Genomic DNA, 27537 nt, shown 5'->3' with positions numbered 1-27537 from the left:
TCAATTAATGTCCTCCATTCTCTCTCTCTCTCTCTCTCTCTCTCTCTCTCTCTCTCTCTCTCTCTCTCTCTCTCTCTCTCTCTCTCTCTCTCTCTCTCTCTCTCTATCTCTCTCTCTCTCTGTTTATCGCTTATACATCAATTTCTGCCACCCTTTCTGTCTCGCTCTCTCTCTCTTTCCCAATCTTCCCTGATATATTTCTGTATATGATATGTCTACCCTTTTTTCTGACCGTCTATTTACCTATCTGTCTCTGTCCTTGCCAAGCCAATCATTTATATTCATTATATACGAGTGTTACATATTGCTGACGTGTTGATAAGCTAACTGGAAAACTTTCTTATCTGTTCATAACCCCCGTAACTTGCTCAGTAATATGTTCCCGCTGCCCAAATATGTTCACGTGAAAATTCCAACGAGTTGATAAAAGTTATGAGGCATATTTTGCGAAATCGATTGTTTGACATTACATGATGATGATTTTACTTTGGGCCCAGATATGTTTCTTGTTTAAACTCTGATCTAATTTCTGTAAATTCACAATTTCTTTTAATCACTTCATTAAGGATACCTTTCATACATTTCACCGCATGACAATACGTTTATCGGTACAGCATGTGAACGAAAAGAAATGAGAAAGCACCCAAAGACAATAGGAAAAACGAATAACTGCTTGACATATTGCGAAATGAATGTGACTTGAATCTGATTTAGTTCATGGGCATTTATATGAATAAGCAAAGAGGATCTGTTTTGCTGTGTGAAGGGAATGGACAGTATCATGTTTTATGTGTTTGTGAATTATCATCATCATTGCTTTTTTTATTTTTTAATATTATTATTATTTTTTATTGTTTTAGTAGCGCGGTGACTTGCTGCCTCTATTGCATATATACGAATTAACGTGTAGCATCCTTGTGATGAATAACATTTGCTCATTTAGACATCGAATTTTCCTTATCTTTCGAATATGTATACTTTGGGCGAATTCTCATGGCAGCGCGACCATATTGTTAGAAAGAAACCAAAATAAATCAATTTTTTGATGTAATTTTAACTAACCGGCCACTTAACATCATCTGATTATATGTAAAAAAAAAACCACACATGGAATTATTATTAGTCAATATTATCATTGTTATATTCAAATATATGTTTGACTTGAGTGAGGAGTCAAGTTTCCCTGATAAGAACATTTCAAGTCGCTGAAATAAAGATATATGCTTTGTAACAACTCTACACCTACCTTTTATTTCCTAAATACGCCTGAAATATACCTCGACATACAGGGGAAAATTAAATTAGATCCATCGCACATTTAAGTATCCCCCCCCCCCCCCAAGAAAAAAATACTGTATTATCAAAAGGAAAAAAAAAGATAAAAAAAAGAAGGCGATGGTAGTGAAAATTCCCGACTTCCGCGCGGGTCGTGAGCGCCGTCATCTGACTCGCTCCCAGATCTCTTCCATTTTCGTTCCCCTTTTTTAACAGAGTGTCGCTGCCTCGTCACACCACCTTGTTCTGCTGTCAGTACCCGTTGTTTGAGTTCCGTTTGATCTGGGCACCGCCTTTCTCCGTTCCGTTGCCTCGCTCCCTCCTCCGGATATAAGTGTCATTGTGAAGCGATCTTCTCTCTCTCTCATTCTTTTTCGTTCTCCTCGATCTTCGTCCACACCCATTATTATCACCACCTCTCTATCTATCTCTCCTTCTTTCTCTCTCTCTCTCTCTCTCACACACCCATCGCCCATGACCTCTGCCAGCACACACGGGGATGAATGAGGTCACCCTCGAGGTCGCTGCAGGCTTGAACTCGACGCTGACGCAGGTGGCCGCGGCCCTCGGGTGGGTGCTGGCGTGCGTGACCTCGGCGCTGCTGGACGAGGAAGGGCAGGTGTCTCCCAGGTCGCTGCAGCAGGTCAGAGGTGAGGTCATGCTTGCTTGTTGTTGGTTTTGTTGGTTTTGTTTGATTTATTTTTGTTTGTTTGTTTGTTTGTTTATAGAGTGTAAGGGTATGTCATATGAGGCAAGGCTTTGGAGTATGAAGGGAGGGGTATCATGGAGGATAGGATAAGGTTTATTTTTATTTATTTATTTTTATATCTTGTAAGGGATAATTCTTATTTATTTATTTTTTAAATATCTTTTAGTAAAGGCTAATTCTCATTGTATTGCATAGGGGATGGCGACAATGTTAAGCGCAGAGGTTACTAGTGGGTAGAATATTGATTGGTGTCTCTTTCTTTGTGAGCGAGATATCACCTTTTTTTTTTTCTTTTTTTACTTGCATTGTTAGTTCTTTGTCCACCATTGTTTTCACAACATTTTGCAATGTTTAAAATGGTTATCCTTTTATTTTCCTGTCAGCTCAAGGCTCATGTGACAGTTTGTTTACAAAGACAGTAAGCCTGTTAATAGGTTTATATCACATAACATATCCATAAATATTAATGAAAAGTTGTACTAGTGCAACGCAATGCATAAAAAAAATGGATTTTCTCAATTATGTTGACTCACTCTCTGATTGAATCCACTGAAATTTAGTGATTTGTTGTAGAAGGCTTACAATATTGGTCTGACGTGATAAGGCATAGTGTCGCGCCTTTATTCTGGCATATTTCAGCTTGGGCAAGTTTCTTGGTTGATTATAAATCATAAGGGTTGTCTGCAAACTGTTTACCTTAGTAAATACCTACCATAACAGGGCAGTGGCAGATGCGTAGATGGAATGTCCTTAAAAAAAAAGAGATATTGCCAATTCTGTTTAGCCTGCTGGTCTGCCAAATGAATGGACTTTTTCTTCTGAGTATTCCGATAGCTGTTTATGGTATGGGAAACTTGGTTATCATGAAAAAAAACAAGAATTTTTTGTTTTACTTCTTGTGGTTATAAGAAATTCAAGGAAATTATACAAATCATCATCTATATAGCTATATCTCAGAAAGTACTGTCATTATCTAAAGGCGAGGATGTAATTTAGTTCCTCTTAATTGTCACTCCTGTTATTCTCTGCGATATATTATGATGAATGTTTTTTTTTTGTATATTTTCTTTGTAAACTTTTCAATAATCCTATTGGTAAATGAATAAAAGAAAAGGAGAGAAAAATGAGAAATAAAGAAACCCATTTAATATTTGCAATAAATTGTAGGGAAGGGGGCAGGGCTTAACTTGGCCTTTGCCTACTAGATTTTTCATTGCGACACAGTGCTGCTACCTGTCTTGTAAGTACTTCGCATAAATTTATTTTGAAAATTTACCTTAATTAAATAGTATGTAGCTAGAATATTTAACATATGGTTTGGTTAGGATTCATATAGCTTTGTTCTGATTACAATAAGCAGGGATATTTTCCTGTCTAAATTAACAATTAAATGATACTTTTCTCATTAATGATATTTGAATATTCATTATTAATGTTTCATCTATAAATCATATAGAGAATGTTAGACTTGTAACTGTGGCATGTACATTATTTGGGGGAAAATGAGGCTAAAAAAAAACCTTTAAGCTCACTGTTAGTATTGTGTGGCATAACTAGTTGAGCTGCCCTTTCCCTGAAATTTCTTCCAGACTTGTGGGCTGTTGCAAAGCCACCAGGGTATTCTTGTTACAGGGCCGTTTAACAAAAGATGACCCATGTCTGTGTGGCATGCAGGACAGAGGAGTGAGTGGTTTAGTTCCCACTGATGCATGTTAGCTGCTGTTCTACAAGGGCTTGATGTTATTTAGTTTGTCATGGTCTACTTTCTTCTTGTGAGGGTGTTAAAGCCTAGGAGAGGTTTTGTTGAGTCATCGACCAGGTCTCCTCTTGGAAGGGTCTCTTCCCCAGTCTGCCCCCCATTGATGCCTCAGTGTTAAAGGCTTCCCTAACAGAACTGAAGAAGGCTTTCCATGATTTTAGTTGATTGATGGGTGGTGCTGTTGGGGTCTTTCTTCTAATGTTGGGGAGCAAGCGTACTCATTGCTGGGAGTCAAGGAGACTTCGGCTATGATTCCCTTGGTTTTGTGTATGAATGTCTAAGTAGCCTGGCCAAATTGTGCCTCCATATTAGCAGATTTATAAGTTGAAATTAAAAGAAAGTAAACATTAAAGGAGAAATCAGGAATGTGTTCAGACAGATGGTAAACTGGCAGCTCACTCAGGCTTTTGGAGTACACTGATTTGCCAAATCCCTTTTATGGGGTGGGGGGGGAAATGTTGTTGAAGGCAGAGAATAAAAAGAAAAGAAAAAAAGTAAAAGTTTTCAAAATACAAAACATTTATGAACTTCATTTTATTATTTATTTATTTATGTATTATTATTATTTTATTTATGTATTTATTTATTATTATTATTGTTTTATTATTTATTATTATTTATTTATTTATTTATTTATTTATTATTATTATTATTATTTGTTTTTTACAAAAGAGGCCTGGTGAATTGAGGTACTGTAGTCCAGAATGAGTTTCCAATTTTATATTTCCTGAAATTAGATGCAGCATAGTCTGGCTTGCTTGGGGCCAGGCAAGTTGTTCTTCACTGTTGACATTTTGTTAGAGAAGTAAAGTTACTTTTACATTTTGCTGCATTGTCACAAATGGTAATACTTGCTTGTTTCTTAGGAGGCATATTTAAGGGTAAAATATCAGTAATTCAAAGTTAATATACCTTTCTAGATTAGCAGTGGTAGACAAACAAAAGAAGCTGGTGGTCATGTCATAGCTAGCCAAGTGACAGACAGGCAAAATAATGACACCTAGATTTGCATCACTGTACAGCTACAGAATTCCATATCTGAAGTCCTTGGGGTCAGTTATGTTTTGGTTTTCCTTTTTTTTCAGAAATTCAAACAGTATTACAGCAAAAATGTATAAATACTTTGTGCTGATTGAGTACTTCAGATTATCTGCTGCGTCAATAGCTAAGGTCATTAGCAGCGAGTGATAACATTCTGAGGGATAAAAAAAAATATATATAAATATATATATAAATATTGTTACAGTTTATTTATAGCATAATATACTGATAAATGAAATAAGGGTAATTAAGACCATGAGTAGGTCAAGTAGGTAAGCTTTTTGTATGCCAAAGTCCACAATCAAAATATTCAGTTTTCAGTTTCCAGATGTTGGAATATGGGATTGTCAACTTGTATTAGGGAGTTTTAACTCACAGTTAGTTATATTTCATAATGAAAATTAATTGATAGTGTTAGCATGTAGATATACATTTTCTTCATCTAGATATACATTTTCTTTCATTTTTTGTTTGTTTACAGAGACTGCTGTCACTGGCTGGACTGATTTGATTTGGTGGCTTGGCTTTACTCCCCTCCAAAGCCATGTTTTTAAAGCATTTGCCATCATCCTGGTTGTCAATTTTGTTCTGATTACAGTCTTCTGGTATGTGTATGCCCAGCGGATCTCTCACACACTCTCTTACAGTAAGTTGTATGGATGTATGTTTAAAGTGTATTTCCTTTCCTGTACATGTTTATTATCCTTGATTTAGGTATTTCTTTGCATAATGATTCTATTTTGTATGTTTGTTGTTTTATTTTTTATTGTTAGTATTATTATTATTATAATTATTACGAAATTGTTAAGAATGATGTTATTGCCATTATTATTACATTAAAATTTCTTGGAATAGTTCTGAGGCAGTCTTCCTAATGCCAGAGCGTATGATCCCATAGGGCATAGGTCAGTAATTAGCTGTAAATTACCTAATCACCAATAATTTAAGGTTTTCTGGGATTTAGAGACCCACATTAGCATGATCATAGCCTTATGCATTGTCAAGAGATCAACACAATTAACAATATAGAGTAGGAATAACTATTTTCTATATTCATTATTATTAACGTTTTACCATATTGTACACTTTATATACACCTTGGCCAGTAGCAGTTCCTTTTAACTCTTGCTGTTGGGTAACCGTAAAACCTAAGCAACTGGAGTCTTATCTATGAATATGTAATGCAATTTTTTCAGGGCATATGCAAATTCTCATACTATGATACTACAGCTTTGAAAGAATGAATGGATACAAAATTTTTAGATTTCTAATAAGAATTAGTAGAGATAAACAAGCTAGATATACAACCTTTATTTCTGGATGTCAAAAAAGTGCAAGGGATGCATGGGAATGAAAATTACTTAATGAAATGAATGATAGAACATTTTCTTAATCTATGCATGTGAGCCAAAATTCAGGCATTCGACTTACATAAGTGACAGCTGTTCTGTTTGCGTGGTTTGTAGGAACAGGCCACACAAACACTCATGTTTGGTATCAAGACTCTTGCATCTCCTTTGCAATGATTATATCATTTTCTGCATAAACTTTTTTGCTGTTTTGCCCTTTTTAAAACTCAATATTTGGCAACTGACATGATGTATCACGATGTAAATAGACAATTTTCGACCCATATTATCTCTTTAGGTAGATTACAACTCTGTTATAACAAAACCAATAAGTAATGTGTAATTTTTTATATTTTCATATTCAGTTTTCCATAACACACCCTGCACTACTGGTCAGGGGCAGGAATAGGATCCTTAGCATGGAACTAGTGTCCTTCCTGAAGCCAGTGCTCTTCCAGCCATGGTTCACAGATAGTACATTCCACCCTTGTGTACTGGTGGAAATAATGCAAGAGCCCCTTCTTAAATGTCCACCAAGTCTAATCTTACTCCATGAGTTTTGTGCATTTATGATTAGTCATTCCCGTTACCCTAGCTATCAACCAAATTTTTTCATGATATAAGTTATCTCACCTGGATCCAATGGGTTAAAAGCAGATTTTTTTTTTTTTTTTTTCTTCTTCTTATTTCTTTTTTTTCTTTCTTTTTCTTTTCTATTATTATTATTTTTTTAACATGCCACTTCCATAATGTTCTTGAAAACAATAATAGTAAATAGTTGTATATAGGTAAGGACTCAAGTTTGACTTTTATCATGAAAACTTTCTTCCTATTCAACAGACAGCCTACGCATAGTTGAGGACATCCTGAAGAGGAACACAAACTTCAAAATCAACAAAGATAATCCTGCCCGCCCTTAATATTTAACTCAAGGTGAAAATTTTCTTGTTGTCTTGTTATTTATATTTGTTTACTTGTTTTTATACACCTGTAGCCATGTATTTGCTGTGTTTGATATTGGACTTGAAAATAGTGATGAAAATGATTCATGTTTGTTTTATTCAAGTGTAATAATACCATTCCATAACTATGTCTGAATAGGAAGGAACCATGGATGCTTTAAAGAAATTTTTTGAAAAGAAGAAAGCTGATACAAAATTCAAGCTTGCAGGCAAAGGGCACAGGTAAGTGGTGTTATTTTTTTCTTTCTTTCTTTTTTCATTTGTAGAGTATGCTCTGTAAATATGTTTGATTACCTGATATATCCCGTGCACACATGTGACCAGGTGTTGATGAGTCACCAATTTGTGAGGTGGTAGAAGCTTTTACCCTCATGCAGCATGCACTGATATATTTATATTTATTTATTTATTTATATATTATTATTATTATTTTCTTTTTATTGTTAATAGTAGTAGTAGTATAGTAGTAGTTGCAGTGTGAGTGAGACAGACACAGACGCACACGCACACATAGACACACGCACACGCACACATATACACACGCACACGCACACACACAGACGCACGCACACGCAGAGCCACAATAGTAAGACAAATTTGTTATGTGATTGATATGAAGATATGCTATGTTTGATTCTTATTTGGTTGTTTTCATTTATTTTTTCTTATTGTGAGGTATGAAGAGAACCTAATATTCATATAATGGGATACCCAACAGTTTGACCAAGGAGGAGAGTGATCGCTCCAGGGAACCAAAACAGAATTACCCGCAGCAGAGGCATGTTCCAACACAGGATGCCCAGCGAGCTGGTGCTGCAGCTCTGGCTCGGATGGAGACTCAGTCTAAGCGAGTTGATGTCAACTGGTAGGGAGTGCATTTTGTATTTCTTTATTTTATTGTTATTCTTATTGTTGTGTTATTATTGTTATTATTATTGTTGTTGAATGAATGAATGAAAGTTATTAGGTATTTGCAGTGTAAGTGGAAATTTAGTTTGATTCTTATGAAATGCACAGAACCTTAGTCAGGTATTGTGCAAATTTGGCAATTTACCAAGTTGCTATTGAAAGGTAACCCTATGGAAATATTTATCCCATTGGATCCAGCCGCTCGTACTGGTGCGTGGTTTGGAGTCCGGGTACAGGCAAACACCCATTTGACAAGACTCTATGCCTCCACTTTGCAGTATTCTTTTCTCTCTTTTTACATATGCAGTTTAAGCTTTTTGCCATTTTCCAATGTCAATATTTGTCATTTGATTTGCTTTATCCAGATGGTAATAGACTGTTTTCCTTGCACAGATGCCATATCATCTATCTAGGTAGTCTATAACTAGTGGAAGAATGATAACAATAAGTAACATTTTGTTATTTGTATTTTTTTTTTTTTTTTTTTTTTCATAATATTCAGTTTTCTGTAATAGAACCTGTGCCACTAGTCACTGCGGACAGGAATAAGATACTGAGTATGGAAATGGCATCCTCCCGGGAGCTGGTATTATTCCAGTCATGGCACACAGACGCTACATTCCACTCATTTATAGATGGAAATAATATAGAAGCCATTTTCTAAATGTCAGATGAGTCTAATTACCCTCCAAGAGGTTTGTGCACTTGTGGCAAGTCTTTCCGATCACCTGGCCTTCAGCAAAATTGCTCATGATAGCAAGTTCGTGTTACCTTGGCCCACAGCCAGATTTTCCCATGAAGGCATGTTCATGTCACCCGACCCTCAAGCCAAATTTTTTCATGACGTGGTCCCGTTATCCTGATCGTAGAGGTTAAGCATATTTGAATTTCTTTGGCTATCTGTTACACACTATAGTTTTTTAAAATTCTTTAGTGAAAGGATTCTGGCATCCTTAGACCTGTATTCATGGATATCCCACAGGTCCCTCCAAGCCATAAAGGCCCAAGCCAGACGAGAGCTGGAAGCCGAGCAGAAGGCCTTAGAACAGCTGAGCCTTGAGAACCAGGCAGCACCACCTGGGCCCAAGGAGGTCAGCCTGGAAGCAGCACCTATGCTTGCTGTACAAGGAGTCTTCTTCCACTGTCCTTTACTTGGTAAGTACTTTCTCTGAATTAGTTAATAGTTTATTATTTTTTCCAGGTGGTGTTGTATGCATTTTGTTTATGTGTCCAGTGTAGTTATTGTTGTCTTATTATCTCATCTCTTATTACTTTTTCAGGGCCAGAAGTTGCAACTTATGAGGAAATCAAAAGACAAATCCGTGAATTTCTGTTTTCTCAGATAGAAGAAGATAAAGGCATAGCAGCTTGCCTCATTATTCAAACTTGTAACAAAAACAAAGAAAAGGTGATGAGTATGCATTAGTAGATGCATTTAAATAAAAGTTGTATATATGAATATGATATATCTACAGCTTTGAATGGAGCAAAAAAATACAATTTTGAAATTTGATAGTTCTTTTCACTTACAGGTTAATGTGTGTAATGAAACTTTGTGCAAGTATATTGAAAACATTGTTTCCAACCCCACTGAGGAGAAGTATAGAAAGATCAGGATGTCAAACAAAGCTTTTCAAGAAAGGATTCAACCTATCGAAGGGACTAAGGAATTCCTTGAAGCTGCAGGATTTGTTGTTCAGGAACTACCTTTCAATGAAGGAACTGATAAGTTTTGGGTAGCTATTGTTTTTAAGTTCTTCCCCTTAATGTATTTAGTTTCTTTTAATATAATTTGCTGTCTATATAAGAAAAGAAAATAGAACATTTCCATACTATAGAGCATTATGCCTTCTTTTTTCAAAGGTGTTTCCAGAAGACAAGCTTGCAGATCTGAGTACTTTAGAGCAGTTACGTGATGCTCTGGTAAGTGCTGAGCCTGTACGACCTCAGTTGGACAGAAGTGCAAGAGTTCTTTTGCCAACTGAGGCTGCCTCACACACAGACTTGCCGGCAGAATTTTTCAACCTAACAGCAGAGGAACTTAAAAAGGAAATGCAGCAAAGGTATTGGGTTTCTTGATATTGTACATTGTTGATATTGAGTGAGGATTATTTTAATTTTAGTATAATATATATACTTAAATCTTACTATTGGAAACTGAATGCATATTTTTGTTTGCAGAGCTACTGCTGTGGAGCGGAGTATGATACTCCAGACGAAAGCTATGCGTGATCGCCAAGAGTTGAGGGAAATGAGGAAGTATAGGTTTAGCTTAATAAGGTCAGTTTCCATATTAGAGTTTGTAAATTTACAGAAAGAATAAGAAAAATGCAAGTATTAGAATCATTTTCCATCCAGTTTACCAAACTTCTGAAATGCCACATTTTACCCAGAAAAATGTGGCATTTGAGATCTACACATATAATCATATCTCTGAGCTTAATTTTACAAATCAGCATGTCCCGAGAGAAAATATGACAGTTAGGATGGAAATTTTATTTATAGCATACAGTGTATTTCAGCAGGGCCATCTATAAATAATACAGATGCCTGCATTACACATGATAACCTTCCTTTGTGGAGAAAACAAATATAGGCCATTTTCTAGTAATGTTGGTGAACTACAGTATTTAATTAAAGAAGTTTAGCAATAAATTATAAAATAGATATGATACAGGTATAAAAGGTTTTGCTGGGTAGGTAAAATTATTACTTACTTTTTTTCTTTCTTTAGGGTACGCTTCCCAGATGGCCTTATTCTCCAGGGGACCTTTGGGACATATGAGAAGTTTGGAGAAGTGATGAGCTTTGTACGGGAACATCTACAGAATGATTGGCGGCCATTCTTTTTAAGTCTTAGCAGTGGTGGAAAGGCAAGATTAGCTTGTCACTATAGTTATTTTTCCTTGTCAAGAAAATCTTTTGTCAAGTGTTGAAATAAATGCATTTATTTTATAAGGTCTTAGCCTCTTGGCTTATAACCTAATTGTTGATGAAGCAGAAAAAAATCATCAATAATCCATCTTCTCAGACTTGTTCTCTAACTTTCTGTAATTTTGTTTTGTAGATAACAGAAGAGGATCAGAGCCTGGTTGAACTTCGATTGGTACCAGCGGTAGTCTTCAATTTTACGTGGGATTCAAGTGTGACAGATCCAAACTTGGACGATAGTCTTTACCTCAAACAGGAGACCTTGATGCTCTTACAGAATATGTCATAGACTGGAGGCTTTCCATTTTGAATAAAGAAATATCCATGGTGTCTTTTGTACATACCAGCCATTGGTCAGTCAGGTGTGAGTATACATGTAGTGTTAAATTTGACAACTTTTTTTGTTGACAGGAATTAACGTAATTCATCATTATAGGTCATATTTAATCTGTTGTCATTTAAATTTGCTATTATTTCCAGTGTTTAAATACAAAAAAATACCACTATACATATATATATGATGTGATAAGGCAATGTTTCTTGATATATCTATATATACAGAACAAACAACTATCATGCTTTGATGTGCAAGATATTTGCCTGCTGGCTCATAAAAACACGTGATACTAGTTTCCCAAATACTGCTGATAAAGTATTGTATCAGCAGTCCGAAGTTTACCATGTTATTGAATCTTCCTAATTCTGGTAAAGGAGGTATCACACAAGCAAGTTTTCACGCACAACCTTCAGTGTTCATGCAAGTGTTTGTGCTCTGTAATGTGAAAAAGGAACACATGGTTTTTGGAGTATTTGTTAATAATCTAATACTTTACTTTAGTTTGGCAAGGTTAACTGGTAGGAAAATCAGTGTGTTGAATATGATTTGAAGCAAATTGTAAAGAAAATAAGGGAAATAAATGACATTAATTTGAAATTTACTTGCATTAGGCCCTGGCCATATGTGGGCAAACATAGTTACTATATTGCACATTAGGGCCTGTCTGTATGTAGGGCAGTGCCTGTGTGAGCAAACATCATTACCATATTGCAATCTAAGGTGGGCAAAATTGGAAAAGCTCTGAAGTGGCTGTGCCATGTCTTGGTTAAATGCTCCAAATCAAGTGCTGACCTAGACAGCTATGGACAGAATGAGTTTGCATACCCCTAGCTCATCTTTGGTGCCATGGATTCATTTTTATATGTGGCACTGGTTTTTACCAGATCTGAGGCTTTAGTATTCTTGATTAAAAGGTCATTAGACCTCATTCCTGCCACCCACCAAATTCAGGTAATACTTTTGCCCACATTGACTTAACCCATCATATGCACAGGGCTATAGTCATTTATTGTTTATCATGCTTTGTATTTTCTGAATCAAATTTATTTGTAAGCCCATCATTCATCTTTTTAAGCCATGTCCAGACAAGAAGGCAAGACCAGTGGGCATGCCTGAGATGTGGTGATAGATGTGAGCTAATTACTGGCTAAACAGCCTCTTGGAGTGGAAATGGTTGTTTAGCCAGTGGTATCCCTTCCCTGCCTGTCACTTCCGAGACATGCATTCAATAATGCCCACTCTTCTACACATGGCCTCTTTTAATGTATATGAATAAAAGCATAATAATTGGAAAGTTCCAATAATTATCACTGGAGGAATACCCCCCACCCCCCAAGGCCCAGCCACATGATCAAACAGCCTGGTGGGCATTACCTATTGCTTGGATATATACTGTATGTGGGCAATTCAAAATGTTCTCCATTAGTATCTGACCCAGTCAATCCTGGACAGAATCTAGACCAGGTAGCCGATAGGTGTTTGTTTAGGATAAGCTTACGTAAATGATACAATTTCACGATTTTCTATTTATGTAAAGTGAACTACCAAATTACACTCCCTAGGCCCTCAATGAAATGTAGCGTAAGAAAAGCCAGACTTCTCCAGAAGTATTCCACAATCTATGGATGGTAGATAAAGCTTCATTTTCTTGGAATCTCTGTTCCTGGATAGCCTATTTCACTGAATTATTATTGATAGTTGCATTATGGTGATGAATACTGTAGGCTTTTTAAAATAGGATCATGTGAATGGCCTTTACTTGGGTTTACTTGATTCCCGTGAAAAATAAATCAAACCATCAGTCCACTTTCAAAACTGACAAGGGCATATACTTTTGAAATGTAATACCAAACAAATTTGCTTTCTTGTGTGATAACCTCGTGTCCAACTATAGTATCATGAAAGAACAATGCTACCCGCCACACAGTAATGATATGCATGTAAAAATTTCTGGGTTTTAGCATTTCATATGTGGGCAAAATTTTGGGAAACAGCCTTTTTATATGTATATAAATTATTTCTGCTGAACATTTTATTTTTCAGTCGAGACTTTAGTCACATACGATTTAAAGGTATCTTGTCTGGTGCCTTGCTATCTGCAATTTTGCCAATTGAAGACTGTTTCCTATGTATTTTGTAAACTTGTTACAGCTAGATGTGCATGTAGTTTCTCAAATCCCCATTAAGTAGATATTAAATTCCAAATTCAATGCAATTTTGAGAACCACCGAAAACAGACAACCATTTTGAAATAATAAATTGGTTATGTACAGTATACTGCTTGTGTAGTGGATAATATATTTTATACCAAGTCTAATAAGGTAATAAGACAGAGCAGCTACACTATTGTGAAAATGGTATGGGAAATTTTTAGATAGAAAAAAAATCCCTCGGCCTTAAAATGCACAGTGATGGTAACTCATCCCTGTAGTGTCAAATATATGTGCAGAAATTGTGCTTATTGAGGAGACATTCCAATTTTCTTTTCTCTTGATCTTAAATAATATTCTGTGCTACATGATTGGTAATGTGCATCATGAAATGAAACCTTTAGTGAAAAAAACAGTGGCATGTATGGGGGGCCCCTTTTGTATTTTCTTAACATTGTGAGGGCATAGGCGAGAAACACTGAAGAAAAAAATGCTTGCAGTTTGTTATTTTGGGAAACATTTAGCAAAGCTTATTTTCCATTGTAAAGCCTTAAAACAAATTTTTTGCACTGCAATTAAAGGAAGTAAAACAAAGTTTGTTCCCTCTGGGTTTTATTGTACTCAACTTAGCGTAGACATTTTCCAACTTGTTTTCAGGAATAATCCATGAAGTCAGATAAATGTATTCTGTAATAATTGATGTGTTATTAACCTTTTCAGACTGTGAAAAAAAGTTTTAGTTAATGAAAAGACAGTATGTAGTATCAAATTACCATTTCCATGGCTTTATTTTATTTATTTTTTTATTCTCCAATCATTTTTTTTTTGGTCTAAGACCAAGCTCAAAAAAAAAAAAAAAAAAAAAAAAAAAGTATTCAGATCTTTTATCCTTTGATTATATACCCAAATTATGTAATATATTCATCAAATAAAAAAATACACTCTCTTATTTCCTACATTTACCCTATGGATATTATATCTTTCTTGAATAACAGGTTAAAATGAGTCAAAACTTAATTAACATAATCAAAATCTTAGTCATCCACCCATTTCAATTTCAAGATATAGGACTAACATAGGGGAGAGCCAGTATTGAGAAAACGGAGCAAAATGCCAATGTAAAATTGTGAAAGATTTGGTGTGGAAAATGGTACTGCTGAAAGAGCCAATTGTAGCAAAAACTGATAGGAAAAGAAAATGTAAAAATTATCACAAATGGCAAAGTAAATATCTATATCAATGGTACAGAAGAGGAAGGGAAAGAGATGGGGGGAGGCAGTTGTTAGGGATTGATTGACTAATTGAAAAAAAAAAAAAAAAAAAAAAAAAAAAAAAAAAAAAAGGGGGGGGGGGGGACCTAAAACTTTGTAAATCTTATATTTGTCAATTAATAATCTGTATAGCTAGCAGTCTTAGAAGCTTTAGTCTGCAGTGACTGTACATAGCTCTTTCAAGAAAAGAAGTATGATGTGACATGACAGCAATTTTGTAGTGTGAATAATGTTTACAAAGCACAACAAAGAGAAGGGTGGGAGGCATCAGGCAAGGTCCTCCAGTCTAGTAATATAGACACACTGTATGGAACACTGTTCACCTATTCTATTTACACCACAGTTTCTTAAAATAAAAAAAGAAGAAAAAAAAAAAAACTGCTTATGTCAAAGCTGGTCTTTCCTCATCTGGTAAGATATTACTATACTTCAAGAATGCATTAATTTTAATTCCTCCTATTCTAAGTGTCATTAGCACTAAACTTGTAACTACTGAAAAGAAGACCACTGTATTATATTTTAATAATCTGAAGGAGCAACTGTACAAGTAAAATGTATCGGTGTAAATAATGTTGGCATTCAAGTTGGCCGAAGTTTGATAGGATATAAGTATGTGACTGTGTAAACTGAACTATGGCTCATGGCTATAGTGGTATTTCAAAGTAAAAGTGTGATTAATGATGTAAATCTTAAGTCAAGGTGGTGTGTAATGATGTGGGAAGTGATGACATGGTGCAAGTTGTAAAATGATATGCAAGTAATAGAAATTTGTTGGTGCTATTGGTAGCAGTTCAGTCTGGATAATGTAAATGACAATCTAAAACACAAGATCTAATCTAGTATTGATTCAAATTATTCCAAAAAAAAAATGCTACAGAGAGAGCACAGCTTACATATTCACATTATCGCAATAGGTTATATCTATGCTCTCCTTGTAACTTACATAATACATCAAATAACTGACAATAACATTTGCACTACAGCAGGCAAAAAAAGAAACCCCTAGTGCTCTTGTTGCAGAGAACATTGGCTTTCGCATCATCATTGTAATAAGTCATGTTTTTGGAACTAGTTTTGACTGTTGTTAAAAAACACTTAAGACTATCGAAAGCCAAGTCTCAGTAGGGCAGTGCATTCAAAACACTTAGCTACTGCTAGGTCTTTTCATGGTACGATGCAATACTGTACTTTTACTTCAAAAATAACTTAATCATGTGCAATAATTTGATTATATCATCTGGGTGAATCAGGGCAGTAACAAAATTTTTATACAGTGTTCTTATATATTTGGTGTGGTCATTACTGTCATCAATGACAGCCACACAAAAGCCTGATGGGGGGGGATTGCACCCCTTTACCCTAAGAAAGTAGATAAAAGACTTTCTTTTCATGAAATATTAAGAATCCCCCCTTTTGAAAGCCCATTTCACACAATAGCTGCAACTTTACACCTAGCATACATTTCTTGAAAGATCATTAGTAACCACTGCAGTGAATTCCTGAACTATATCATACACCTGGACCTGTGCTACCAAAACTACTAGGCTACTCTTGTACTACTGAAACTACAAAGCAGAATTTCTCATTAATACTGATGGCTGTTCAAGTTACCCTTCAAGCACTAATGATATCTTACATACTTTTGGGAAACAAATCTATGGAAGTGCCATGTAAAAATTCACCAGTGTACAAGAAAGGACAGCATTACTTGGTATGATAAAGACTCCATCCATTCATATATGCACAAGCATGTAAAACAGCCACAAAAACATTACAAGAAATCACATATGGGAGAACTGCCCATGACAAGTCAAGGACACAGAATATGCACCATACATCCACATTTATCAAATTCATGAATTCTTTTACCTACATGGAAAACTAACACTGAAAATTTAAATGTTGAAGCAAGAATATAGAAAAAAATATTCACCTGCAGAGGGTCGGGGGAAAATTCTCACCCTTCATGATAACCTTAAATCCTTTGCTACTTTATGAGAGTAAATGGCCATTAGTTTTAACTTACCTAGCAGTGGCCTCCTCACTACTTCTCCTCTACACAGAGACGCTGTAAGGAAAAAAGACCATTTGAAATTTTGGATGTAATAGATGACTTCAGTTTTGTGAACACCATGAAGTAAACTAAACTCTCAACATCCCTTGCCTATCCACAGGTATCATTTTACAGAACTTAAAAACATTAGTGACAAGGAATAACAAATCATCATACAGCCTACCTTGGTAATAATATTGAGAAAATGACAGACCATACTTGTGAAACTATTACAGTATATAATTTTTAAATGACCTTCCTTCTGGGCATTTCTTCAAAAATTTCCTTACATTTTGAAGGAAAATTATTTTACTATTACTGTAACAAAAAGAAAACCTTAGGGGGGTTGGTGTGGTGTGGTGTGTGTGTGTGTGTGTGTGGTGGGGGGGTGTGTGTGGGGTTTGGGTGTGTGTGGGTGGTGTGGGGTGGGTGTGGTGTTTTGGTGGGGGACATATATATATAATAAATATAGATAATATATATAATAGAGATAATATAATATATAATATATAAAGAAAATAATAAGATATTTAATAAAGAATATAATATATATTAAAAAAAAATATAGATAAAATATTTATAGAAGATAAAATATATAATATTATAGATAAAAGATATAGATATAATATAGATATATAAAATTTTAAAATAATATAATATAAAATAGAAAAATATATATGTAAAAAAATATAGGTATAAAAATATAATATATATTAATAAATATAATATATAATTTATATAAAATAAATATGTATATAGAAATAGATTATAGATGAATTATATTTAAAATTATAAAATATATAATATAAAAATTTATAAAATTTTTAATATAGATAATATATTTTATAGTTAAAAATTATAAAATATATATATATAAATAGATATATTTATATAATAAATATATATATATTAAAAAATTATAGATATATTTATAAAATTTTAATATATATAATTATATAAGATATATATATATATATAATTATATATATATAGAAATATATAAAGTTTATATAAATTATATATATTTTAATATATATAAAATTAATATATATTTTATTTATATAAATATATATATATAAAATAGAAGTTATTATTATATATATATATATATAAAAAAAATATATATATATATAATTTTTGATAAAATAATATAGTGATTTATATATATATATAAAAATATATTATATAAAAATACCTAGACAGCTTGGACACAGATGAGTTGCATACCCCTAGCATTTGGTGCCATGATCATTTTTTATGGGCACTGGTTTTTACCAGATCTAGCTTAGTATTCTTGATTAAAGGCATTAGACTCATCTGCACCCCAAATCAGTAATACTTTTGCCCATTACTTAACATCATATGCACAGGCTATAGTCATTTATTGTTTATCAGCTTTGTATTTGAATCAATCTATTTGTAAGCCATATTCATCTTTTAGCCTGTCCGACAAGAGGCAGACCAGTGGGCATGCCTGAGATGTGGTGATAGATGTGAGCTAATTACTGGCCAGTCTTGGAGTGGAAATGGTTGTTTAGCCAGTGGTATCCCTTCCCTGCCTGTCACTTCTGAGACATGCATTCAATAATGCCCACTCTTCTACACATGGCCTCTTTTAATGTATATGAATAAAAGCATAATAATTGGAAAGTTCCAATAATTATCACTGGAGGAATACCCCCCACCCCCCAAGGCCCAGCCACATGATCAAACAGCCTGGTGGGCATTACCTATTGCTTGGATATATACTGTATGTGGGCAATTCAAAATGTTCTCCATTAGTGTCTGACCCAGTCAATCCTGGACAGAATCTAGAACAGGTAGCCGATAGGTGTTTGTTTAGGATAAGCTTACGTAAATGATACAATTTCACGATTTTCTATTAATGTAAAGTGAACTACCAAATTACACTCCCTAGGCCCTCAATGAAATGTAGCGTAAGAAAAGCCAGACTTCTCCAGAAGTATCCCACAATCTATGGATGGTAGATAAAGCTTCATTTTCTTGGAATCTCTGTTCCTGGATAGCCTATTTCACTGAATTATTATTGATAGTTGCATTATGGTGATGAATACTGTAGGCTTTTTAAGATAGGATCATGTGAATGGGCCTTTACTTGTGGTTTACTTGATTCCCTGTGAAAAGTAAATCAAACCATCAGTCCACTTTAAAAACTGACAAGGGCATATACTTTTGAAATGTAATACCAAACAAAATTTGCTGCTTGTGTGATAACCTCGTGTCCAACCATAGTATCATGACGAACAATGCTACCTGCCACACAGTACATGATATGCTTGTAAAAATTTCTCGGGTTTTAGCATTGCATATGTGGGCAATTTGGAATCAGCCTTTTCATATGTATATAAATTATTTCTGCTGAACATTTCATTTATCAGTCGAGACTTTAGTCACATACTGTATTTAAAGGTATCTTGTCTGGTGCCTGTGCTATCTGCATTTTGCCAATTGAAGACTGTTCCTATTGTATTTTGTAAACTTGTTACAGCTAGATGTGCATGTAGTTTCTCAAATCCCCATTAAGTAGATATTAAATTCCATTCAATGCAATTTTGAGAACCACCGTAAACAGACACCCATTTTGAAATAATAAATTGGTTATGTACAGTATACTGCTTGTGTAGTTGGATAATATATTTTGATACCAAGTCTAATAAGGTAATAAGACAGAGCAGCTACACTATTGTGAAAATGGTATGGAATTTTCAGATAGAAAAAAAATCCCTCGGCTAAAATGCACAGTGATGGTAACTCATCATGTAGTGTCAAATATATTGTGCAGAAATTGTGCTTATTGAGGAGACATTCCAATTTTCTTTCTCTTGATCTATAGTAATATTCTGTGCTACATGATTGGTAATGTGCATCATGAAATGAAACCTTTAGTGAACAAACAGTGGCATGTATGTGGGCCCTTCTGTATTTTCTTAACATTGTGAGTCATAGGCGAGAAACACTGAAGAAACTGCTTGCAGTTTGTTATTTTGGGAAACATTTAGCAAAACTTATTTTCCATTGTAAAGCCTTAAAACAAATTTTTGCACTGCAATTAAAGGAAGTAAAACAAAGTTTGTTCCCTCTGGGTTTTATTGTACTCAACTTAGCGTAGACATTTTCCAACTTGTTTTCAGGAATAATCCATGAAGCAGATAAATGTATTCTGTAATAATTGATGTGTTATTAACCTTTTCAGACTGTGAAAAAAAGTTTTAGTTAATGAAAAGACAGTATGTAGTAATCAAATTACCATTTCCATGGCTTTATTTTATTTATTTTTTGTTATCTCCAATCATTCTTTTCTTTTGGTCTAAGACCAAGCTCAAAAAAAAAAAAAAAAAAAAAAAAAAAGTATTCAGATCTTTTATCCTTTGATTATATACCCAAATTATGTAATATATTCATCAAATAAAAAAATACAAACTCTCTTAGTTCCTACATTTTCCCTATGGATATTATATCTTTCTTGAATAACAGGTTAAAATGAGTCAAAACTTAATTAACATAATCAACTCTTAGTCATCCACACATTTCAATTTCAAGATATAGGACTAACATAGGGGAGAGCACAGTATTGAGAAAATGGAGGCAAAATGCCATATGTAAAATTGTGAAAGATTTGGTGTGGAAAATGGTACTGCTGAAAGAGCCAATTGTAGCAAAAACTGATAGGAAGAGAAAATGTAAAAATTATCAAAAATGGCAGAAAGTAAATATCTATATCAATGGTACAGAAGAGGAAGGGAAAGAGATGGGGGGAAAAAAAAAAAAAAAAAAAAAAAAAAAAAAAAAAAAAAAAAAAGGGGGGGGGGGGGGAGCACCTAAAACTTTGTAATCTTATATTTGTCAATTAATAATCTGTATAGCTAGCAATCTTAGAAGCTTTAGTCTGCAGTGACTGTACATAGCTCTTTCAAGAAAAGAAGTCTATGATGTGACATGACAGCAATTTTGTAACGTGTGAATAATGTTTACAAAGCACAACAGAGAAGGGTGGGAGGCATCAGGCAAGGTCCTCCAGTCTAGTAATATAGACACACTGTATGGAACACTGTTCACCTATTCTATTTACACCACAGTTTCTTAAAAAAAAAAAAGAAAAAAAAAAAAACTGCTTATGTCAAAGCTGGTCTTCCTCATCTGGTAAGATATTACTACTACTTCAAGAATTGCATTAATTTTAATTCCTCCTATTCTAAGTGTTCATTAGCACTAAACTTGTAACTACTATAATAGAAGACCACTGTATTATTATTATAATAATCTGAAGAGCAACTGTACAGTAAAAATGTATTCAGTGTATAAATAATGTTGGCATTCAAGTTGTGCCAAAGTTTGATAGGATATAATGTATGTGACTGTGTAAACTGAACTATGGCTCATGGCTATAGTGGTATTTCAAAGTAAAAGTAGTGATTAATGATGTAAATCTTAAGTCAAGGTGGTGTGTAAATGATGTGGGAAGTGATGACATGGTGCAAGTTGTAAAATGATATGCAAGTAATAGATTAGTTGGTGCTATTGGTAGCAGTTCAGTCTGGATAATGTAAATGACAATCTAAAACACAAGATCTAATCTAGTATTGATTCAAATTATTCCAAAAAATGCTACAGAGAGAGCACAGCTTACATATTCACATTATCGCAATAGGTTATATCTATGCTCTCCTTGTAACTTACATAATACATCAAATAACTGACAATAACATTTGCACTACAGCAGGCAAAAAAGAAACGCTAGTGCTCTTGTTGCAGAGAACATTTGGCTTTCGCATCATCATTGTAATAAGTCATGTTTTTGAACTAGTTTTTGACTGTTGTTAAAAAACACTTAAGACTATCGAAAGCCAAGTCTCAGTATGGGCAGTGCATTCAAACACTTAGCTACTGCTAGGTCTTTTCATGGTACGATGCAATACTGTACTTTTACTTCAAAATATAACTTAATCATGTGCAATAATTTGATTATCATCATCTGGGTGAATCAGGGCAGTAACAAATTTTCCATACAGTGTTCTTATATATTTGGTGTGTCATTACTGTCATCAAATGACAGCCACACATAGCCTGATGGAGGGGATTGCACCCTCTCACCCTAAGAAAGTAGATAAAAAGACTTTCTTTTCATGAAATATTAAGAATCCCCATTATGAAAGCCCATTACACACAATAGCTGCAACTTTACACCTAGCATACATTTCTTGAAAGATCATTAGTAACCACTGCAGTGAATTCCTGAACTATATCATACCACCTGGACTCCTGTGCTACCAAACTACTAGGCTACTCTTGTACTACTTGAAACTACAATGCAGAATTGCTCATTAATACTGATGGCTGTTCAAAGTTACCTTCCAAGCACTAATGATATCTTACATACTTTTGGGAACAAATCTATGGAAGTGCCATGTAAAAATTCACCAGTGTACAAGAAAGGTACAGCATTACTTGGTATGATAAAGACTCCATCCATTCATATATGCACAAGCATGTAAAACAGCCACAAAACATTACAAGAAATCACATATGGGAGAACTGCCCATGACAAGTCAAGGACACAGACATATGCACCATACATCCATCATTTATCAAAATTCATGAATTCTTTTACCTACATGGAAAACTAACACTGAAATATGAAATGTTGAAGCAAGAATATAGAAAAAAATATTCACCTGCAGAGGGTCAGGGGAAACTTACTCACCTTCATGATAACCTTACCTCCTTTGCTACTTTATGAGAGTAAATTGGCCATTAGTTTTAACTTACCTAGCAGTGGCCTCCTCACTACTTCTCCTCTACACTAGATGACGCTGTAAGGAACAAGACCATTTGAAATTTTGGATGTAATAGATGACTTCAGTGTTGTGAACACCATGAAGTAAACTAAACTCTCAACATCCCTTGCCTATCCACAGGTATCATTTTACAAAACCAAAAAACATTAGTGACAAGGAATAACAAATTATCATACAGCCTACCTTGGTAATAATATTGAGAAAATTACAGACCATACTTGTGAAACTATTACAGTATATAATTTTTAAATGACCTTCCTCTGGGCATTTCTTCAAAATTTCCTTTACATTTTGCTAAGGAAAATTTATTTTACTATTTTACTGTTAACAATAAGGAAAACCTTAGGGTGTGTGTGTGTGTGTTTTATATATATATATATATATATATATATATATATATATATATATATATATATATATATATATATATATATATATATATATATATATATATATGCACACACACATATACTGTTATTTTTACTATACTTTTGAAGAGAAATGACAGTTTAACTACAAAATATTTAACTTTCTAAATTGGTCTACATACTAGTGATGTGATGTGATGAAATCCTCTAGCCAGACTTATTGTCCTTAAAAAGATGGAAAAGTATACATTTATATAAAAGTATAAGTTGGCATTAATATATACAATTAGTCTGCATTAATTTTCAACAATTCACTATATCAACAACCAACATTTTCCTACACTTGAAATCTGTAGAGTATGCCTATTTATCACAGAGATTGCAAGTAAGTTTTTTTCCTAAATGGAAAATAGCCATAAAAAGCAAATCTACAGCAGGTGGTTTCTTTGCCTGCAATAAAAGCAACTCGGAAAACAACCTTAGCTCCTAGATAATAGGGTTATCTTTACCTGTAACTAAATTATAAACCTTAAAAAAATAATTATGATCTTATCTCAATATAATCAACTCCAAATTCCAACAAGAATTGCTCCAGAAATGGGGTATAACCTGAAAATAGAAGCCTAAATTACTTACTATCAATTAATGATATTTATAAACACCTACGTTAAAAACACACCTAATTCTTAGTTTTACTCAGACCGGGGTCAGTTCATAAATATATACTAAAGAGTGTCACATTATCACCGAGTGAAAGCTCCCAGACTTAGGAATCTTCACCCCCCCCCTAAATCTTTGTGGTCTGGGGAGGCAAAATATGTAACTATTATGCCAATATAGGTACAAGCTATTTGAACTGCTACAATAATGCAATATTATTCCTTTAAGACACAAAAATCACTGATTGGCTTGATGTGTCTCCAACAGAGGAATAATAACAAATCAATAAAATAATAAAATATACCAATTTAGTAAATTATATGTAACATCTTGCCAATGTCTATGTATTGTGGTTCAACCTACAGTTACGGCTATATTTAACTCTAGCTTCAAAAGACTATTATTAAGGATAACCTTTTTTTTTTTTTGGGAGAGAGAGAGAATATTATAATTATGTTAATCTATATCTATTTTAGAACTGTTATCCACCTGCCTATGCTTAGGGTTTATGAAGTCCCTAATTAGCCTTTGTTAATTTATTTCTGGATTAAATCAACATTTGGTACAAAATGAACAAGTACATAAGTATTTCCAAAGACAGTGTAACAGCACATTAATTGTATTTTGAGATAAATACAATAGATTCCATCACCAGAACTAGGTTTGGGTAAAATAGTAGCATCTTGCCAAGGCCCATACACTGGAGGGTCTGAGATAATGCATCTCCGTTTAACTAGTCAGCAGTGCAATAGTTCCAGTACAAGCAACTCTTTAATAGTCAAAAGAACTGGCTTATATGACAAACCAAACTGTTGAATGGGGTTTAGGCCAATTTCGCACTTGCACAAAAGGATCCCCTTTCTGAAGTGTTTCTCCATAATCCATAACTTAAAAAATCATCATTACATAAGAATCTACATTCAAATATTTTAGAAGTATCTCTACTTATCTACTCCTGTCTGATATGAATTCATCCCACAATTTCATTCAGTAATCTGTACAAGAGCATAAATTCTGCTTGTGATTTCCATCTTAATATCATATACTCAATAACTATTCTTTGTGACAAAATATCAAATGATATTAAATATCAAGAAAAGTTCTACACCATGACTGAGCATTACATGGGTATATCATAAAATTAAAAGGTAAAAATTATGAGATCAGGGCAATATTTCTATTTGTGCAGAGAAAACTTGCAGCCTGCAATCACTGGGAAGTAGCTAACTGACCTGACTGCCTGTAGAGCCAGCACTACTGTAACCATATACCTTTTGATTACCTTGTTAATTTCCTTTCCTTTATCCTCTTCCCTTTATTTTTTTTTCTTTTTGATGATTCTGCAGCATTCAATTCAAGCTTAATGATTATATACTTCCATTCCTTAGAACCCTTTGCACATGATTGGTTTTTACTTGCCTTCCTCTAAAAGTTATAATAAAAAAAAAAATTGTAACAATAAATAACCTTATTTCAACTGAAAGGTCAATACATGCAACACAGCCATGCATAACCATGAAATGTCTTATTGCTAAAGGTAATGAGCCTTATCATTCTATCTGTTGGTAAAATGGGAAAAACTACGAGTACTAAAAATTATTTCTGATAATGGCTTAAGACCTGCACATGCTAATACAAATTTTCTCAATTTGTTAAAAACAATTGTTGAATAAATTTCCTTCTCCCCTCCTACCTGCCCTTTACTCAACTCCTTTCCATTTCAAGTAAATAAATCTTAGTTGTCCAAAGTATGCTATTTTCAGACATCAAGACTGAAAAAAGAAAGGATACATTCTATGGGTTTCACTTATGAAGCTTACTCGTTCTGTCTGTTACAGAACAGACAATAAACAACTGATATCAAACCGCAGATTAACCCACAAGCAAAGGAGACATGCATTGTCCCTTGTGGTTAACTTTAATCAATTGTTTACACAGATGGTTTCACAAGCCCTTGGTTAGAAAGAAATCAAGACTTAAATGAGCTTCCTAGTTAACCCTATTCTTGACTTTTTTTCTTGGGGAAGGGGAAAGGATAAATATTAACATCATTATCATTAAAGTAGCATTAACAATAGGATAGTAATAAAATTCAAGAATCCTTACAAAAAACTGACATAGGATGAAAAACTTGTGACCGACTCCTAGGTAACTAATTACTTGTGATGTCATCCTTATATATATATATATATATATATATATATATATATATATATATATATATATATATATATATATATATATATATAAAAAAAAAAGCTAACAGCAATTAACCCACTGGCATCAAGTGTATGCCTCATCCACTGTAGTTTTCTCTTCTAAATTAGGTTTACAAACTTGTGGTGAATTCATGAGCCTACTTTAGGTTACACATTTACCCTATTTCCATGATTTTCATTTTCTTTTTTTCTCCTGTTACTTTGTCAATAATATAACATTATTAGAGGAAGGGGGGGGGGGGGAGTATGAGTAGGATCATCATTATCATCAAGGGGTTAATGCCGACAGGGGCGCATGGTCGCATCCACCCTTTGCTTCCAACCACGAGGGTCCCTTATGGCGAGTCTCCAGGCAGCCCCCTTGGCCCATCTCTAATTCCTCGCAACAGGTCTCGCTGAGCTGCCAAAGCCATGACCTCCTGGGTCGTCCCAATGGCCTCCTCCACCCAGGGTTGTCTCGCAAAGAGACAACCTGATGGGCAGGGTCATCCACAGGGAAATGAGCTAGGTGCCCATATAGCCTGAGTTGGCAATCCTGGATTATGCAAGTAACAGGTCCCATGCCAGTCTCATGGTGTAACTGTTGGTTGGACACGTGGTCCTACCAACTGTACCCCATGAGACTGGCAAATGGACTCGTTACAAAAGGCATCAAGATGAGACTCCAAGGCACTGGATAGCACCCAGGTTTTGCTTCTATCGAGCAAAACTGGCAGTATCAAGGCCTTGAAGACATGTAACTTGGTTCTTCTGCATAGGTACCGACATGAGTAGTATGAGTGGCAGTATAGTAATATAGTAGTAGTATGAGTAGGAGCAGGTGGATAATTAGTGAGAGTAATAGTAGTGGGAGTGGAGTAGTAGTAGTGGAAGAGTGGGAGAAGATAAGGAGTAGAGATGTGAGAGAATAGTAGTATAGTAGTAGTGGGAGTAGAGGAGGAGGAGTAGTGAGAGTAAAGTAGTAGTAGTAGTAGAAATCAAGGAACCAGACAAAACCAGAGATAGAGCAAGCCTAGTAATTGTCCCTATTTTTGACTGATCACTTTGAAGTTTTGTGTGTGTAAAGTTCCACTAAACAAAACCATGTTGGATGGTACATGCATACATGTACTCTTCGCATCAACAAGATACAATGATACCCTGATGCATGGGAAAGGAGAGAGTGGTGTGTAGTAGTTAGAGAAAGTAATTATCCAACTCCAATTTTGGTACTCTTGTCTTAATTGAAATTGATACAGAGCTTAAACTACTGTAATAAAGTCCCATTCATAATTCACACAATATTTTAGTATTGTACCATGAAAACTAACTGAAGTGTAATTGTGTTACCTACACATCTGGAACTGTCTCCTCAAAGCCATTTTCTTCCATATTTTTTTTAAATACAATTCCAGTGCTATAAAATACCATGTCATGTTCTAGTGTACATTTAAAACTAAATTCATTATTTACTTTAAAGTGCCTGAAGTACTGTAGTATTAACAATCCACTTACCATGATTACAAGACACTTCGCAATTCTCTCTCCTTGCTTAAACAAAGCAGGCAATACAGTAGTCCATTCTTAAGTATAATTTGTCTTTCATATGCATTCTGGATACCTGGGGCAAGCAAAGTTGTAGGAGGGGTAACAAACCTAATCTGCTCATAGTAATATGATTCAATACAGTGGTTTTATTAGTCATTCCTAGCCAACTCTATGGGTCATTAAGCCTAGAAAGTAGGATAA

At 34.4% G+C, this 27537-nt stretch overlaps 1 protein-coding gene and 1 long non-coding RNA gene across 2 annotated transcripts; one reads left to right on the top strand and one right to left on the bottom strand.

The window, feature by feature from the left end:
* Positions 1 to 1359: 1359 nt before the first annotated feature.
* Positions 1360 to 14118, top strand: LOC119574975 (UBX domain-containing protein 6-like). The gene is made up of 12 exons (XM_037922274.1): positions 1360 to 1925; positions 5266 to 5430; positions 6974 to 7066; positions 7235 to 7317; positions 7814 to 7960; positions 8987 to 9159; positions 9285 to 9412; positions 9537 to 9740; positions 9868 to 10067; positions 10186 to 10284; positions 10739 to 10877; positions 11072 to 14118. The coding sequence occupies exons 4-12, from the start codon at positions 7244 to 7246 to the stop codon at positions 11222 to 11224; spliced, it is 1317 nt and encodes a 438-aa protein (XP_037778202.1). The 5' UTR covers positions 1360 to 1925; positions 5266 to 5430; positions 6974 to 7066; positions 7235 to 7243; the 3' UTR covers positions 11225 to 14118.
* Positions 14119 to 18868: 4750 nt separating this feature from the next.
* Positions 18869 to 25712, bottom strand: LOC119574976. Its single transcript, XR_005228927.1, has 3 exons — positions 23113 to 25712; positions 22534 to 22577; positions 18869 to 19927 (listed from the first exon to the last, which is right to left on the bottom strand). It is a non-coding gene; the product is annotated as an uncharacterized LOC119574976 (long non-coding RNA).
* Between the last annotated feature and the right edge of the window lie 1825 nt (positions 25713 to 27537).

This window comes from Penaeus monodon, chromosome 7 (genome assembly GCF_015228065.2).
Source record: "Penaeus monodon isolate SGIC_2016 chromosome 7, NSTDA_Pmon_1, whole genome shotgun sequence".
Classification (NCBI taxonomy): domain Eukaryota; kingdom Metazoa; phylum Arthropoda; class Malacostraca; order Decapoda; family Penaeidae; genus Penaeus; species Penaeus monodon.
This window is presented reverse-complemented; position numbering and strand designations above follow the sequence as displayed.

Bases quoted from the DNA above. Each gene is read 5' to 3' on its own strand.
- LOC119574975 (XM_037922274.1), top strand. From the start codon at position 7,244: ATGGATGCTTTAAAGAAATTTTTTGAAAAGAAGAAAGCTGATACAAAA. The intron at 7,961-8,986 runs GTAGGGAGTGCA...GATATCCCACAG, and splicing joins AAGCGAGTTGATGTCAACTG to GTCCCTCCAAGCCATAAAGG. The intron at 9,160-9,284 runs GTAAGTACTTTC...TTACTTTTTCAG, and splicing joins CTTCCACTGTCCTTTACTTG to GGCCAGAAGTTGCAACTTAT.